Here is a 14,519-nt window from a genome sequence, read left to right as displayed (position 1 = left end):
ACTTTGGATTATTTCAAGTAAGATATGATATCTAACTAGGGAAGGATCCCGGGTCGAGTTGGAGGTACAGTCTAAGATATATAGATATAATCTTTTGATTTCGAATCTGAATTCGGCTTTCGCTGAACGATATCGTGAAAAAAGTTATTCGCGTTTTTGTGGTTTTTCAGGACAAAAATGAACAATTTTAAGACTCACAAAATAATGTTTTTCTTTTTTCTTCTTTTTATTTTATAGTTTTTGTGTTGTGAATACGCATGTGACGTGGGTTTCGTAAAGTTTTATTGTTGAGTGTCACAAATTCTCATTTTTGCACTGAGCAGTCACAAAAACAAGAATAACTTTTTTTAGGAGATCGTTCAGCGAAAACTAATTACAGATTTAAAATCAGCGCAAAATTTTCATTCTAGTAATATATATCTTGAACTGTAACTTCCACTCAAACCGGAATCCTTCCCTAGTAAAACCGAGGTGGCCAATTTCCAATGCCTGGTCAAATTATTCATACTCATAATTTTATTCAAAAATAAAAATGAAACATTTGAAAAAAAAATACAATTCAAGAAAATACCGAATGAATAATTGATTTAGAAAATTATGAATATAAAAAATGTCGGTACAGATGTTTATAAATTAAGTAAATTAGGTTATGCAATTCTTTTTGCCTTGAAGCAGCTTGTGTCATAACACAATTGTTTGGTGATTTCCATAAAATTCAGTTGCGTCTCGTTTTCCCCAACGGAAACTGTAGGAATTGGCACGTTCTCTTGTAGGCATTTCCTGAAAACAGTAAGAATCAAACATGAGTTTAGAATTGGAAAACTCACTGTTTATATGCTTGGAACATATTGGCTCCTCGTTTTGCATATTCATCGGCTGCGTAGATTGTCTCTGGCAAGGAGATTATTCTATTGCTAGATTGGTGAGCGCAACACATTGCTGCTAACAGTTGAACTATTTCATCATTGGTCTTGAATATATCATCATTGTATAGCATGTTCACCAAAAGAGGCTGTGCTGTTCCCTTTTGCTCTCCCCTGATCTCAATCACTCCATGAGATAAAAATATTAGCTCATTTCCATCTCTTCTCACAATCTTACGGTCGATCGCTGTTAGGGGAGGGGCATTGGAGATTACTAAAATTAAATTCAGTCAACTTTTATGTATGCAAAAATATAATAACAACATACCTCCGTTTTTCTTTGTGTACAGTCGATTAGCGTGGCGTTTCTTCACAATAATAACAGCAAAGCGTGGTTTTTTCTGATTCTTGGCAACGAAAACCTCTTTAATTCCACTCAGGATTGCAGGAAACTCTTCGGACATCACCATTGCATGTTGATCTTCCGAAACTCCATCGCGCATAATTATGATATGTTCAGGTAGTTTTTTTCTTGAACTAGCATACTGGTTCAACATGATTTTGGCACGAAGAGTCAGAACATCTGCATCTACTTGCTCTTTCCGTGGTAACTGGTAGTGGAAATCTCCAATAACAGCGTCTGGAGTTTTTGTACCATTGTAAGCAAACTATAAATTAATTAACTCTTTAATTGGTTGTTGAATAACTACTCACCCCAACACAGCTAGGCTCCTCACAAATCTCTCCTTTTTTGTAGACTTTTCCAGCAGAGAAACATACATCGTATGAAATTATGAGAGTGTTCGATTTATCACCCCAAAGATGAGCACTGAAAATCTAAGATTGTCAACCATATAGTGAAATATAACATACATCGATGGATGAGGTAAAACTTTGTGATTGAGTCCGCCAGCTTTCAGGTTCAGTTTCAACATAATATTTGTTATTGTTGAAAATCCCCTGGAATGTCATCAATAATATCTCAACTATTTTCTATGACTTACAGTTTTTTCAGAGATTTGTCAAATGCCAAGTGTTGCGTGGTTACTTGGCAAAGCCTCTCTTGCAGTTTCAATACTCCATGCATTTTTGAGTCTGAACTCTGGTTTAGATAGACCACTATAGGTTTATCAGGGAGGGTTTTGAGAGCATTCATTTTCTGAAAAAAAATCAAAATTCGAATCTTTAGTTACTGTTTCTCGTCTTATTATAACTTACATTTATAAAGGACTCTTCAACAGATCTACCAAGCGGCCTTAAATCTTCAACCATGATGTTATTGATTGTTATACCAAGCTGGTGTGCCAAAGAATTTTTCAATTCCCCGATGATTTTTTGTCCGTCATAACGTTCAAAACTGTTGAACAGAATAAGTATCTTATAGATGGTCGCTGGTTCGATGAAAGTTGCACCGACAGCTATACGGTTATTGGGCAGTTTCCACGAAGCCTGAAAATGTTTGGAAATTTATTAGGCCTATTCTCAAAATAAATACCTGATTAAAAATATCGGCAGCAGTTGTAAAGCCTTTATATTGGATCTTCGGAGCCTGTACAGTAAACCCTTCCACCTCGATTGGTTCTGGGCGGATTGTGACACCAAATGAGGTGAGAGTATCATTTCGTTTCAAGATATATGCTTTTTCTCCAAGTTCTTTTGTCTTGTCGAATCTGATATCTGGTTTGTCACATTTCGGTGGTTCCCCATGTTTCGGAGTGAGTTTCTGATTGGGAGCTACTACAAGAAACTCAATTGGGAAAGAGTAAGTTATCCTGCGTTTCTCAGCCTTATTGTAGATGTTTGCTTGTATTGCAGGCCACGTGGAATTGAAATGAGACTCTGGAAGATTTGATCGTTCCTTAGCGTCTTTCAGAATTGATCCATCTTTTCCATATTTGATTTGCACCATTGGGATTTGCGAGAGACCGTCAATTATGAATGACTGGTTTGTGTAGATATTTTTCACACGGAGACCCTTCAAATATGCTTTGGCATCTGACAGCTTTCTCCAGTTGACAGGGAGGGCAGCAAGTGGTCCATTGGCAAAAAACCGCTTTTTCTTGTCTGCAACGCAAATACATATTTCATACTACAACCACTCAAAAAAGTCAACTTACAGTCTAAAATGACATGAGCTGCTCCTTTCCCATCGTCTCCCTTGGCTACTTTTATTCCCGCGCCAATTCCATCCATCAGCTCGATACCACGTGATGCCTGGACATGAGTTCTGTCAAACATTTCACTCCCGCCTTCGGTCATCAAAAATCCAGCAGCTTTTGCTTCTTCTCCAAGAGCAATATGAAGCATTTGTGCAACCGAAGATAATTCAGACACTAAACTTTTGTTCAGCAAATCCGAGGTAAGCAATTCCGGTTGAGCCTGGTTAGGCTCTACAGACACCGAAAATTTTCCGTCAGTTTGAGAGCGGAAATGACGGTTTCTGAGAGATTCTGACACTTTGGATTGATCAACAGTTGTGTTCATTGAACCATGCTGTTTGAAATTGAAGCGAGTGGTTGAATACAGTGTTGTTGCTCCATCATACACCTTCACAATTTTGTCCAGCCCTTCTTCACGCAAAGCGACACTCAGAATCTCGGTCAGCTCTGCTTGTTGTTGACGATTACTTCCTTCTGTTCCAGATAGAACATATGGATCTTTTCCTTCCTTTTCGATCGATATTTTGACGTCATAACGGTAGCATTTCACCTGTTTTACATCCATTTTATATGAATTGGATATAATTTTGATTGGCTGGTTTGCTTGTAACGGCTTTAGTGGAGCTGGTGGCTGGTACGAAGCAACATTTTTCTCTTCCTTTGGTAAATGTGAAGCAACTTGAGAAGTCTTGGCTGGTGTCGAGGAAACCGAGAGCGAAGACATTTGAGCAGTCGGTACGGTTGGAGTTGTAACCGGTGCAGTAGTTTCTTCAATTGCTGAAAATTATATTGTATGCCTACCAAACGAAAAACGTGACGCAAACCTTGAACATCATTATTCGATGTCTGACCAGTGACATTGCCAGATTCAGCAGCAAGTTTTGCTGACCGTTCGGCGGCGGCTTTCTTCTTGTTACTTTTGGACGGCATCCTTGTTTTTTATCAAGATTGATAGCAACTTGAGAATATAGTTGGAGACACAGGACCTGAAAAAAATGATTTTAAAGAAAAGAAAGTTTAAAAAAAGAAAAGAAATACGGCACATAGAAAAGTTCGGAAAATGAGAAAGATAACCTACACTATGCACCAAAAACGAGGGTTTTATAGTCAAGATTGCTCAATCTAAAAAAGACGGCAAATAAGAAGAAAGTTACCAGCATGTAAATAAAAAGGAAAATAAAACTATTGTTATGCAGCATGATTCAGTTTCCAGAAAGAAAAGTAAAGTAATACAATGAGAGTCGACAGCTTTAATACTTAACATTGCTCAGTTTAAAAAAAAACGACCAGAAAACAGAAATGCGTTTCGAAATAATGTGACTAAGAGTGCAAACCTAATGTGCTTATTGAAAAAAGTGAGCAAAAGACATCAAATTGATGGTTGCTTGCATGATAACGCAAGAAGACTTGCATATGACAAACAATATCAAAACTTCATCAAACAATGTTGTGATGAAATACTTTCGATGTGTTCTATTGTTCCGGCCATGTTTGACAACATTTAGTTTGTAGCAACCATAGAAACGTTTATGACAGCGAAACATAGTTTTTTTTAATTTAAAAATAGTAAAACCGTGCTACCAAATTGGAAAATATCAAGATGAAAGAATATTAATAATGAAAATTGTATTACGAAATAATGCAGACCGTTGTTTGCTCAATCATGTTTTGTAATTGTTTCATGGCTTCAGATAACATCAGAAATGGTTCAAAACGCATTCGATTATGAAATATTTTTTAGGAGAACTATATAGAATACAATGGATTATACAGTAGGAGTCCCTCAGGGGTGGTGACTCATCTTATAATTTCAGTGGGTTTGTGGAGGAGGAAAACATTCTTTTAACAAAAAACGAGAAAGATCAAAACAGGAAAGCTTTAATCTAGCAGAAAAACTAAGAAAAAGACAAGGGAATCATGATGATTTGAAACCAAACAAACCAAAATACAAGTGAAGGTAAATGTACCATTTTTGAAAGCTGCGATGAATTCGAAGTGCACCGAAATAAGAAAATTTTATTTTTATGCGTTCAAAATATATAAAGTTTATAAAAAACAAAGAATCAGAAAAATGAGATTACATGTTCAGACAATTCTTGTTGTGCTGAAGCAGCTGGATTCGTAACTGAGAAGTTCGGTTAATTTTGTGAGATCCAGATGTTTTCCTCCAGTACCATCCGGAATTTCCAGAAGAGGTTCATTCTCTTGGTGGCATTTTCTGAAATAAATTTTCTAGACCAGCTTGAGAACATCAATAACTTACAGAGAGTATGCGTCAAAAAGATCCGCACCTCTTTTCGCGTAACTTTCGGCTGCAATGATTGTCTCTGGCAGTTGGACCACTCTGGTGAACACTTGATTTGCACAACACATTGCTGCCATCAGTTGAGTCAGTTCATTATTAGTTTTGAAGACGTTTTCATTGAGGAGAATAGTGATGAGCAGAACTCTCATATTTTTATTGATCTTTGGGTCGGTTGTAGAAGCGAAAATGATCTCGTTTCCTTCCTTACTCACAACTCGACGATCGATTGCAGTGAGAGGTGGGACGTTTGAAATACCTAAAATATACATATAACAGGTTATGAAGTTGACAAAACAGAAATCAAAAAATAGTTTACCTTGCTTATTTGTAGTATACAACTGATGTGAGTGACGCTTGTTTATGACAAGAAGCGCAAATGAGGGAGCTTCGTTCTTTTTTTCGTCGAAAATCTCCATAATTCCCTTTTGGATTGCAGGGAACTCTTCGAACCTCACCATGTCATGTTGATCTTGGGATATTTCATCCCGTAAAATAATAACGTGATCCGGTAGCTTTTTTCTTGAGCTAAAATAGTGATTCAGCATAAATTTGGCACGATAAATCAACACATCACTATCCACTTGCTCGTTGTTTGCTAATTGATAATGAAAATCCCCAATAACTGCTTCAGGAATTCTGGTCCCGTTGTATCCAAACTAAAAGGAATTATTTTTACATGAGTAGCCTGTTTGAGATTAACTTACCCCGACGGTACATGGTATTTCATTAATTCCATTCTTTTCGAAATCGGGGAATTGGAGGTCGTAGGAAATAATCAGCGTGTTGGAACTATCACCCCATAGATGAGAACTTGAAATGTGTGATCTATAAGGAAGTGGTAGTAATACTTACATCGACTCGTCCGCATTGAGTCTATGGTTGAACCCTCCACATTTGACATTTACATGGAATGTATTTTGACTGCCCCCCCTAAAGTACCGATTTTTTTTGCTCATTCGATGAGTTTTCCCGAGAGAAAATGACCCATAATGGGTTTTCCTGTGACGTGACCTCGTTTTTGAAAAATTGAGAATTTTCGAAAAATGCAATTTTTTCGAAAAAAAATTTTCATTAATTTTTTTCATTATTTTACCGGATTGTTCAGAGAATGGGCTTTGCACATAATTGTAGCAAATTTCATGTAGTTTTTGACAAAAATATGACACTCATGAAAAAATAATTTTTTGATCCTGAAAAAGGTAAAAATGTGACACCCTCCAAAAAAAAATTTTTTTTTCGAGGTCCGCAGGGGTGACATTCGTGTGGTAAAAAAGTACAACTTATGTGGATCATTTTTTCATATAGCACTATAGTCGCTTCCAGTTGAAAATTACGGAAAAAATTGCTCTGAAAATTTTCATTTTTCGAAAAAATGTGACATGTCGGAAATGAGTTCGAATTACTAATAATGTCAAAGCTCCTAATCAAATTCAATAGAAATTACAATTTTCAGATTATGTTCCACCATTTTCGAGCAATGATTCACATCCCTGTTAACTTCTCTTGTCATAACACTCGTTCAAAGATTGCAAGTTTTCTCATGTGGTGGAAATTCAATTGCTCATAACTCCTTTAAAACTGAAGCAAACTTGTTCAAAAGCTCAGAACAACCCAAAAATGACTATTGCTTCTCAAAAATCATAATTGGGCTGTTTTTCGAAAAATTATTTTTTTCGATTTTTGATAAGGGGGGACCACATGAAATTTTTCCAGAAACTTGAAAAAATTTTTTTTTCGAAAACAACTCAAAACAAGTTTATAAACAAGAATAAATGCTAAAAACAGTTAATTGTTGTTGTTTTCGAAAAAAAAATTTTTTCAAGTTTCTGGAAAAATTTCATGTGGTCCCCCCTTATCAAAAATCGAAAAAATAATTTTTCGAAAAACAGCCCAATTATGATTTTTGAGAAGCAATAGTCATTTTTGGGTTGTTCTGAGCTTTTGAACAAGTTTGCTTCAGTTTTAAAGGAGTTATGAGCAATTGAATTTCCACCACATGAGAAAAATTGCAATCTTTGAACGAGTGTTATGACAAGAGAAGTTAACAGGGATGTGAATCATTGCTCGAAAATGGTGGAACATAATCTGAAAATTGTAATTTCTATTGAATTTGATTAGGAGCTTTGACATTATTAGTAATTCGAACTCATTTCCGACATGTCACATTTTTTCGAAAAATGAAAATTTTCAGAGCAATTTTTTCCGTGATTTTCAACTGGAAGCGACTATAGTGCTATATGAAAAAATGATCCACATAAGTTGTACTTTTTTACCACACGTATGTCACCCCTGCGGACCTCGAAAAAAAATTTTTTTTTTTGGAGGGTGTCACATTTTTACCTTTTTCAGGATCAAAAAATTATTTTTTCATGAGTGTCATATTTTTGTCAAAAACTACATGAAATTTGCTACAATTATGTGCAAAGCCCATTCTCTGAACAATCCGGTAAAATAATGAAAAAAATTAATGAAAATTTTTTTTCGAAAAAATTGCATTTTTCGAAAATTCTCAATTTTTCAAAAACGAGGTCACGTCACAGGAAAACCCATTATGGGTCATTTTCTCTCGGGAAAACTCATCGAATGAGCAAAAAAAATCGGTACTTTAGGGGGGGCAGTCAAAATACATTCCATGTTAGTTTCAACATAATACGAGAGTTCGAATTGAACGGTCTGGAATATGAATGTATTTTCTGTGTTTGCTTTAATTAGTACCAATTACCGTGTTGTTGTGAATTTATTGAATGATATATATTGAGTCACCACCTCGCACAGTCGTTCTTGCAGTTTCAAATTTTTGTAGACTGCTTGACTGTCGTTTTCAGTTGCATAAATTACAATTGGCTTGACTAACAAGTTTTGAAGGGAATTCATTTTCTTTAAATAAATTAGGTATGTATGTCTCTTATAAATTTTCACGCTGACTTACTTGTTCGATAGCTTCTACTGGTGTAGTAACACTGGACGCCAAATCTTCCTCATCAATTCTTGAAATGATTATCCCAATTTGCTTGGAACTTTTTATCAGGTAAGTCTTTAATCTCTCAACTTTTCGCTTATTGGTAATCTCCGAACTATTATACAACAACAACACTTTTTCCATTCTGGCTGGTGCAATGAGAGTTCCTTTATGATTATTGGGAGGGAGCCATGACGCCTAAAATAGTTATAATAAGCAAAACTGTCTAGACTCGAAAGTGAAAAAATCAGTACATTTCTCGAAAAGTCCACAACAGTTTCGTATCCATTATACATAATAGTCGGAGGTGATACTGCAAATCCTTCTACTGTGATAGGTTCTGGGTTGATTGTCACTCCAAACGAGTGAAGAGTAGAGTTCGGAGATAGGAGAAGAGCTTTTTCTCCAATTTTTCTTGTCTCACTGAACCTAGTAGATGTGTCAATTACCACAGGTATTTTATTCTCTTCTGGAAGTTTCTGATCAGGAAGAACATTCAAAGTTTCAATTGGAAAGTAAAGTGATCTTTGTCGTCCTTTCGATTTGTTCAACAAGTTGACTTCTATTGCAGGCCAAAAACGATTGAAATAGGATCCCGATTGATTGGCTTGTTCTATAGCTTTTTTGAAAATTTTTCCATTGTCAACTGTCATTAATGGAACGTCTGATACATCACTAATAGTGCAACACTGCTGTGAGTAGATGTGCTGCACATGCAAACCTTTCAGATAGCTTCTTGCAGCTGATAGATCTTTCCAGTTGACAGGAAGATTGGAAAGCGGCCCACTGGCATAGAGTTGTTCTTGCTCGTCTAAAACAACAATAATTTGATTGAATTAAAACGTTTATCTCACTTACATGTCAAAATAAGATGTGCTTCCCCTTTTCTTTTAATTCCTTTTGCTGATTTGATTTGCGCTCCGAACCCATTTAGTAGATCCGTACCGTACCAATTTTCAATATGAGTTCTATCGAACATCTCGTTTCAATTGTCGGAAACCAGAAATCCAATCGTTTTTGCTTCTTCTTGAAGAGCGAGACGAAACATCTGGGTCACTGGTGAACAAATCGATAGAGAGGTTTCCTCGAGAACATCAGTTGAAATTAAAACATCAGCAAAAGTTACGGATACTAGAAATGATCCATTATTTTGAAAAGGAAAATAACGGGATTGAATCATTTCCGGCACCTCAGATTGATCGAGGGTTGCGTTGATTGAGTCAAGTTGAAAAATCTTCAACTTTTTGGTGGTATATAGTTTCATTGCACCGTCGTAAACTTTTACAATCTTCTTCATTTTTCCTCCGTTTCTACAAACGATTCTCAGAATCTCTGCCAGGTCCCTCTGTCGCTGTCGAACATCGCCGGTTAAACCAGAAAGTTCGAATGAATCCATTCCGTTTCTCTTCACACTAATACTGACGTTGTAGCAATAAAATTTAACTGGCTCCACTTTCATCAAATATGAATTTGTTACAATATCGATTGGATTCGAAGCCTCGAGATATTCAAGTCTGGCAGGTGGTGGGTACAGAAGTGAACTGGAGTCATCATCAGAGATAAGGGAGTCCGAGGTTGCATCGGAGGTAGAAGTACCAGGAAGATCCGAGTCGGAGGTAGAAGGATAAGTGGATTCTACGGATGAGTATGGTGATGATGAGCTGGAGGATTCTGAATTAGACGAAGAAGAGGAAGTTGGTTCGGGTGCAATATCCTCAGGTGGATTCACAGCTGCAAAATGAAGAAATGTGAGATCATAAATCCAATCATAAAGACTAAGGATCCAAAAAATCTAGTCCGTAGCAGTGACAAAGAGGCTCACCTGGTATCTCAACTGCTTCAGCTGCCGAATTTGCTGATTTCCTCTCTTCAGCCGCCTTCCTCTTATTGGCTTTTGACGGCATCGTTGTCGCCTACGACTAATCAAGTTTGTACGAAGACACCTGGAATACATTTGGATGTATAACTAGACCGAAAACAAGGAAATTTAAAAAGTGGAACCAAACGAAAGAAGAAAACGCGAGCAACGCCGCGCAACCAGTCATCAGTTGTCAGGGTGATGGGGTGAAGAGAAAGAAGAGGAAGGAGGAGTAATCCACGAAATACATCGGAAGTGCGAGAGGTAGATGAACAATTAGAGGCGACGCGTTGATAGTGCAGCCTACTCCGTCGTCTTCCACCTTTCTCTGTAATTGGAGACGGCGGCAAAGAGTGTATATGGAAAAACGAGTGAGGAAAAAAGGATAATGAAGGGGTCCCCGATGGATAGATTCAGTGGGTCGCAAGACTCGAAAACGTGATTTTGAAGGAAAAATGACGTTAATTTGTAATATGCTCTGATTTTGCTTTCACAGAGAGAAATATTTGGAGTAAACTAAACTTTAAAAGGTTTTTCGTCTTGCAAGGTTCTTTAAGGTGGTTCCCTAGGATTCTGAATTGGTCGATTGGAGAGTTTCTAGTAGTTGTGAAGAATATATATTTATTCAACACAAAATTAATTAGAATTTATCCTGCACTCTCAATCTCGTAGTCTTTGTAGTAGTGATGTATCTTTTGCAAACACTTTCTTACCACAGCTTCCACTTGGGTTTCCAGGAACGACTGCAATTGAAGATCTCGTTCATCACTTATTCTGAAACATCCGATCAAACATGCCAGTGCCCTGTTGGACCATGCCAGTGCCTTGTTTGAGCTTCAACTCTTCCAAAACAGCACTGACTATGAGCATCTTGAATTGTGGAGCATTGTCAGAATTGATGGACTTTAGAATTCCAAATCTGGCGGCGAAACGACGAAAAACGTGCAGAAAAGTTGTGGTTTCATATCATTGACAACTTCAATCTCGAGAAAAGACAGGTGAACAGAACGAAGTAGATCTCCACGATGCAGTCATTGATCAAAACTTTCAGAGGTCGAGCAAATCCTACTCCAGTGTTTTTGAACGGATTTGTCGGGGTTATTCTGGAGTCCGGGAAGGCAGCGAATACCGGTTGTCGGTAATGTTTGACACGAAGATATTTAAATTTTTAGTTTTGTCAAAATAAACGAATATGAGGAAGACCCCACACATGATTTAATGAGATATTAAAAAATTATTTATTTAGGAAGAAACTATTTTAGAAAATCTGAACAATTGGATATAGAAATACGAACAGTTATCTTTAATTTAGTTCAAAAACAAAATTGCAAAAATAATTGCGAAAATTGGCAAGACGTTTCTTTGTTCAACTCCTTCAGTCGTAGCCGGGTCCCCGATGGATAGATTCAGTGGGTCTTAAGACTCGACTACGTGATTTGGAAGTGAATATGACGTTGGTTTGTGATATAATCTCTGATTTTGCTTTCACAAAGAGATATTTTGAGTAAAGTAAACTTTACAGAGTTTTTCGTCTCGCAGAGTTCCTTTATGGTGGTTCCCGAAGATTCTGAATTGGTCGAAAAGAGAATTTCTTGTTGTCTTGAAGATTATATATTTATTCATTACGAAATTTATTAGAATTTAAAGTATTATAAAAATTTGATTGTTTCAACAAATAACATTTTGGGCAACAGGGAACATGAAAAAAGAAGGAAAAAGGAAAAAGGGAAAAAGAATTGTTTTATGCAATTTAACAGATCGGGACGTGGGAGAAGAGGTACGACACTGATTCTCCATTGTGGGTGCGGCGAATTGCTTCAGCGAGGATCATCGAAATGTCGATGCATTGGATCTTTGAGCACATCTTCATGTTTTCCTCTTGTGGCATCGTGTTCGTCACGACAACTGCCTCAAACTTCGACGCATTGAGTCGAGTGAGCGCAGGTCCTGAGAACACTCCGTGGACACAGAAAGCGTAGACTTTCTCCGCTCCGGCCTCGACTAGCCTTTAAATTTTTGTTTTACAAACTGTAGTTCTAATAGATTGACTTACTTGTCTGCTGCCATGCAGATTGTACCACAAGTGTCCGCCATGTCGTCCACGAGAATCGCCACTTTTCCTTCCACCGATCCGACGAGAGTCATCTTCTCGACTTCATTTGCTCGTTTTCGCTCCTTGTGGATCAGAGCGAAATCCACGTTGAGACGATCAGCAATCGACGTGACTCTGAAATACTGACAGTTGTCTGATGAGTTTTTCACAGTATTCACACAGTATACCTCTTCGCGCCTCCAGCATCTGGTGAGACGACGACTGATGTCTGCCAGTCGGGAATCGACTCTTTGATGAACTTCAGGATTGCTGGCTCGGCATACAAGTTGTCGACGGGAATGTCGAAGAATCCTTGGATTTGCGATGCATGCAGATCCATCGTGATGATATGATCGGCTCCAGCAGTCGTGAGCATATTGGCAACCAACTTGGCTGAAATCGGCGCCCTCGACTTGTCTTTCTTATCTTGCCGGGCATATGGGAAGGTGGGGATCACGGCAGTTATCCGGCTTGAAGAAGCCGTTTTGCACGCGGCAATCATGATGAGAAGTTCGATGAGATTGTCGTTGACTTCTCCGGCTGCGGTTTGAACAAGATAAACATCTTTTCCACGAACTGACTCTTGAAGTTCGACGCTGGTTTCTTTGTTGCTGAATTTCTTCAGCGTGGCTTTGGCGACTTCCTGTTGTAGTCGGTCGCAAATTTTCATGGATAGATCTGGGTGCGAGGATCCAGAGAAAACCTGAAAATATACAAATTCCGTTTCGAATGACTGGAACTCTATAGTTTAATCGGATTACAATGATAGGAAAATAAAATTTACCGTCGGTGCCATTTTATATGCTGATGTAGGACAGGTGATACTGTAGGAATATCGAGGAAATAAGCTAGAATGTCCTAGAATGTACTGGAATAAATGAGGTGACCACAATGAGTCAACGCCTCTTGCAAGCAAACGTGGCTATGCAAATGTGTATGCAAATGTGTGGTCCTGATTCTCAAAATGAGAGGAGGGTGTTAGACACAAAAAACAGAAACAGTAAGAGACAATAGTGATAACACGAGACGGAGAGAAGCACTTCGAGACGTTCGCTGCGTCTTTTTATTGCAAGCTATCATAGGTTCAAATGCATGCCACCTCCAAGACGCCCTCCCCGGAGAAATCGGTAACCAACGCGAATGGTTGATGTTGCCCCAGGATCAGAAACAACGAGAAAAGAAGGTAGGGCACATTTCACTCACTACTTTGTTCGGCATTCTGAGAGACTGGTTCGACGTTTGGATAGACTCCTGAAGGAGTAGATGAGAAGAAAGCAAGTGGACTCTCGTCGGCGCAGGTAAATCCATATTCGGAGGGATCATCAGAGTGCTTCGGATATTTTTTGATGAATATTGTAGCACGTGTTGGGGTGGTGGCGTTGGTGTCCAGCATCTTGTAGGAAATTCCATGTGCCATGTGGTGGCTCGATCGTTCTGCATCGAAGTGGACGTGGACATCCAGATGCATCCAAATGTGTTGTAGGAACTGCTGAGCTCTGGAGCTCGTTTCGACTAAGACGAAAATTTTGGCAGCTCAGTAAAATCAGCTTGGAGGTCATCACATTTGTTTTCCGTGCAGCTACCAGCTGTCCATCAACTATGAGCCCAAATATAAGGACACATCACAAAAATGGCCTAAAATATATCTTATTTTGCTTGTTTCAGTTGAAAATGCTCAAGTTTGAGAGCGTGTTACGGTATTACTAATTGTTCCACCGAGGAAATTTTGATGAATCACACAGACCAAAAGTAGATTTCCATTTTTGTAGCTGGCGAATTTTCTGTACGGACGCTCCTTAGCAAGTTACATCTTGAAAATAATTTTTCGACCCATTTCAGTGCGAAATACTGTGACCCCTTTGAAAACGTTTTTGATATTGTTTTTTTTGGTACCGAGATATGAAAATCTAAATCGACATCACTAGATGAACCTCACATCAATAACTGTTAAAGTTTTTACGTTTTCTTCACCATATTTAAGTAACTACTTCTTTTCGGAATGTCAGTGCATACAAATCGTGTCCTGTTCAACGAAACAATAATAAAAAACGATCTTTTCGTCATGTAAGGAATAAAACTGCGCACCTAGTACGATGAGGAGGGTGCGCTGGCTCTGGTGTATGCATGCATCTTTTTAACATGCAATTATGTGTGAGATTCTTGAGAGAACAACACCACGGTACACACAGGTACACATCGGAGCCAATAGAAACGATGGATTGTGATATGATTGCGTGTGTATTATTTGGAGTGGCGAGGGAGCTATTGATCTTTAACAGAAAT

General features: G+C 38.0%; 3 protein-coding genes across 3 annotated transcripts; all 3 read right to left on the bottom strand.

Annotated features, from left to right (window-relative positions):
* Window positions 1-647: 647 nt before the first annotated feature.
* GCK72_025644 (uncharacterized protein) lies at window positions 648-3,952 on the bottom strand (the record flags this gene model as incomplete). Its single annotated transcript, XM_053736431.1, has 10 exons — window positions 648-780; window positions 828-1,137; window positions 1,192-1,531; window positions 1,578-1,692; window positions 1,737-1,823; window positions 1,868-2,022; window positions 2,082-2,312; window positions 2,359-2,927; window positions 2,981-3,799; window positions 3,847-3,952. 10 exons carry the CDS (start codon window positions 3,950-3,952, stop codon window positions 648-650), a joined length of 2,865 nt encoding a protein of 954 aa, XP_053579997.1.
* A 1,155-nt stretch (window positions 3,953-5,107) lies between these two features.
* On the bottom strand, window positions 5,108-10,190 carry GCK72_025643 (uncharacterized protein; the record flags this gene model as incomplete). Its single annotated transcript, XM_053736430.1, has 9 exons — window positions 5,108-5,240; window positions 5,286-5,583; window positions 5,644-5,983; window positions 6,032-6,152; window positions 8,050-8,204; window positions 8,257-8,484; window positions 8,541-9,097; window positions 9,454-10,017; window positions 10,109-10,190. The coding sequence occupies 9 exons, from the start codon at window positions 10,188-10,190 to the stop codon at window positions 5,108-5,110; spliced, it is 2,478 nt and encodes an 825-aa protein (XP_053579996.1).
* A 1,704-nt stretch (window positions 10,191-11,894) lies between these two features.
* On the bottom strand, window positions 11,895-12,906 carry GCK72_025642 (uncharacterized protein; the record flags this gene model as incomplete). The annotated part of the gene is made up of 3 exons (XM_053736429.1): window positions 11,895-12,150; window positions 12,198-12,371; window positions 12,425-12,906. 3 exons carry the CDS (start codon window positions 12,904-12,906, stop codon window positions 11,895-11,897), a joined length of 912 nt encoding a protein of 303 aa, XP_053579995.1.
* Between the last annotated feature and the right edge of the window lie 1,613 nt (window positions 12,907-14,519).

This window comes from Caenorhabditis remanei, chromosome X (genome assembly GCF_010183535.1).
Source record: "Caenorhabditis remanei strain PX506 chromosome X, whole genome shotgun sequence".
Lineage (NCBI taxonomy): Eukaryota > Metazoa > Nematoda > Chromadorea > Rhabditida > Rhabditidae > Caenorhabditis > Caenorhabditis remanei.
This window is presented reverse-complemented; position numbering and strand designations above follow the sequence as displayed.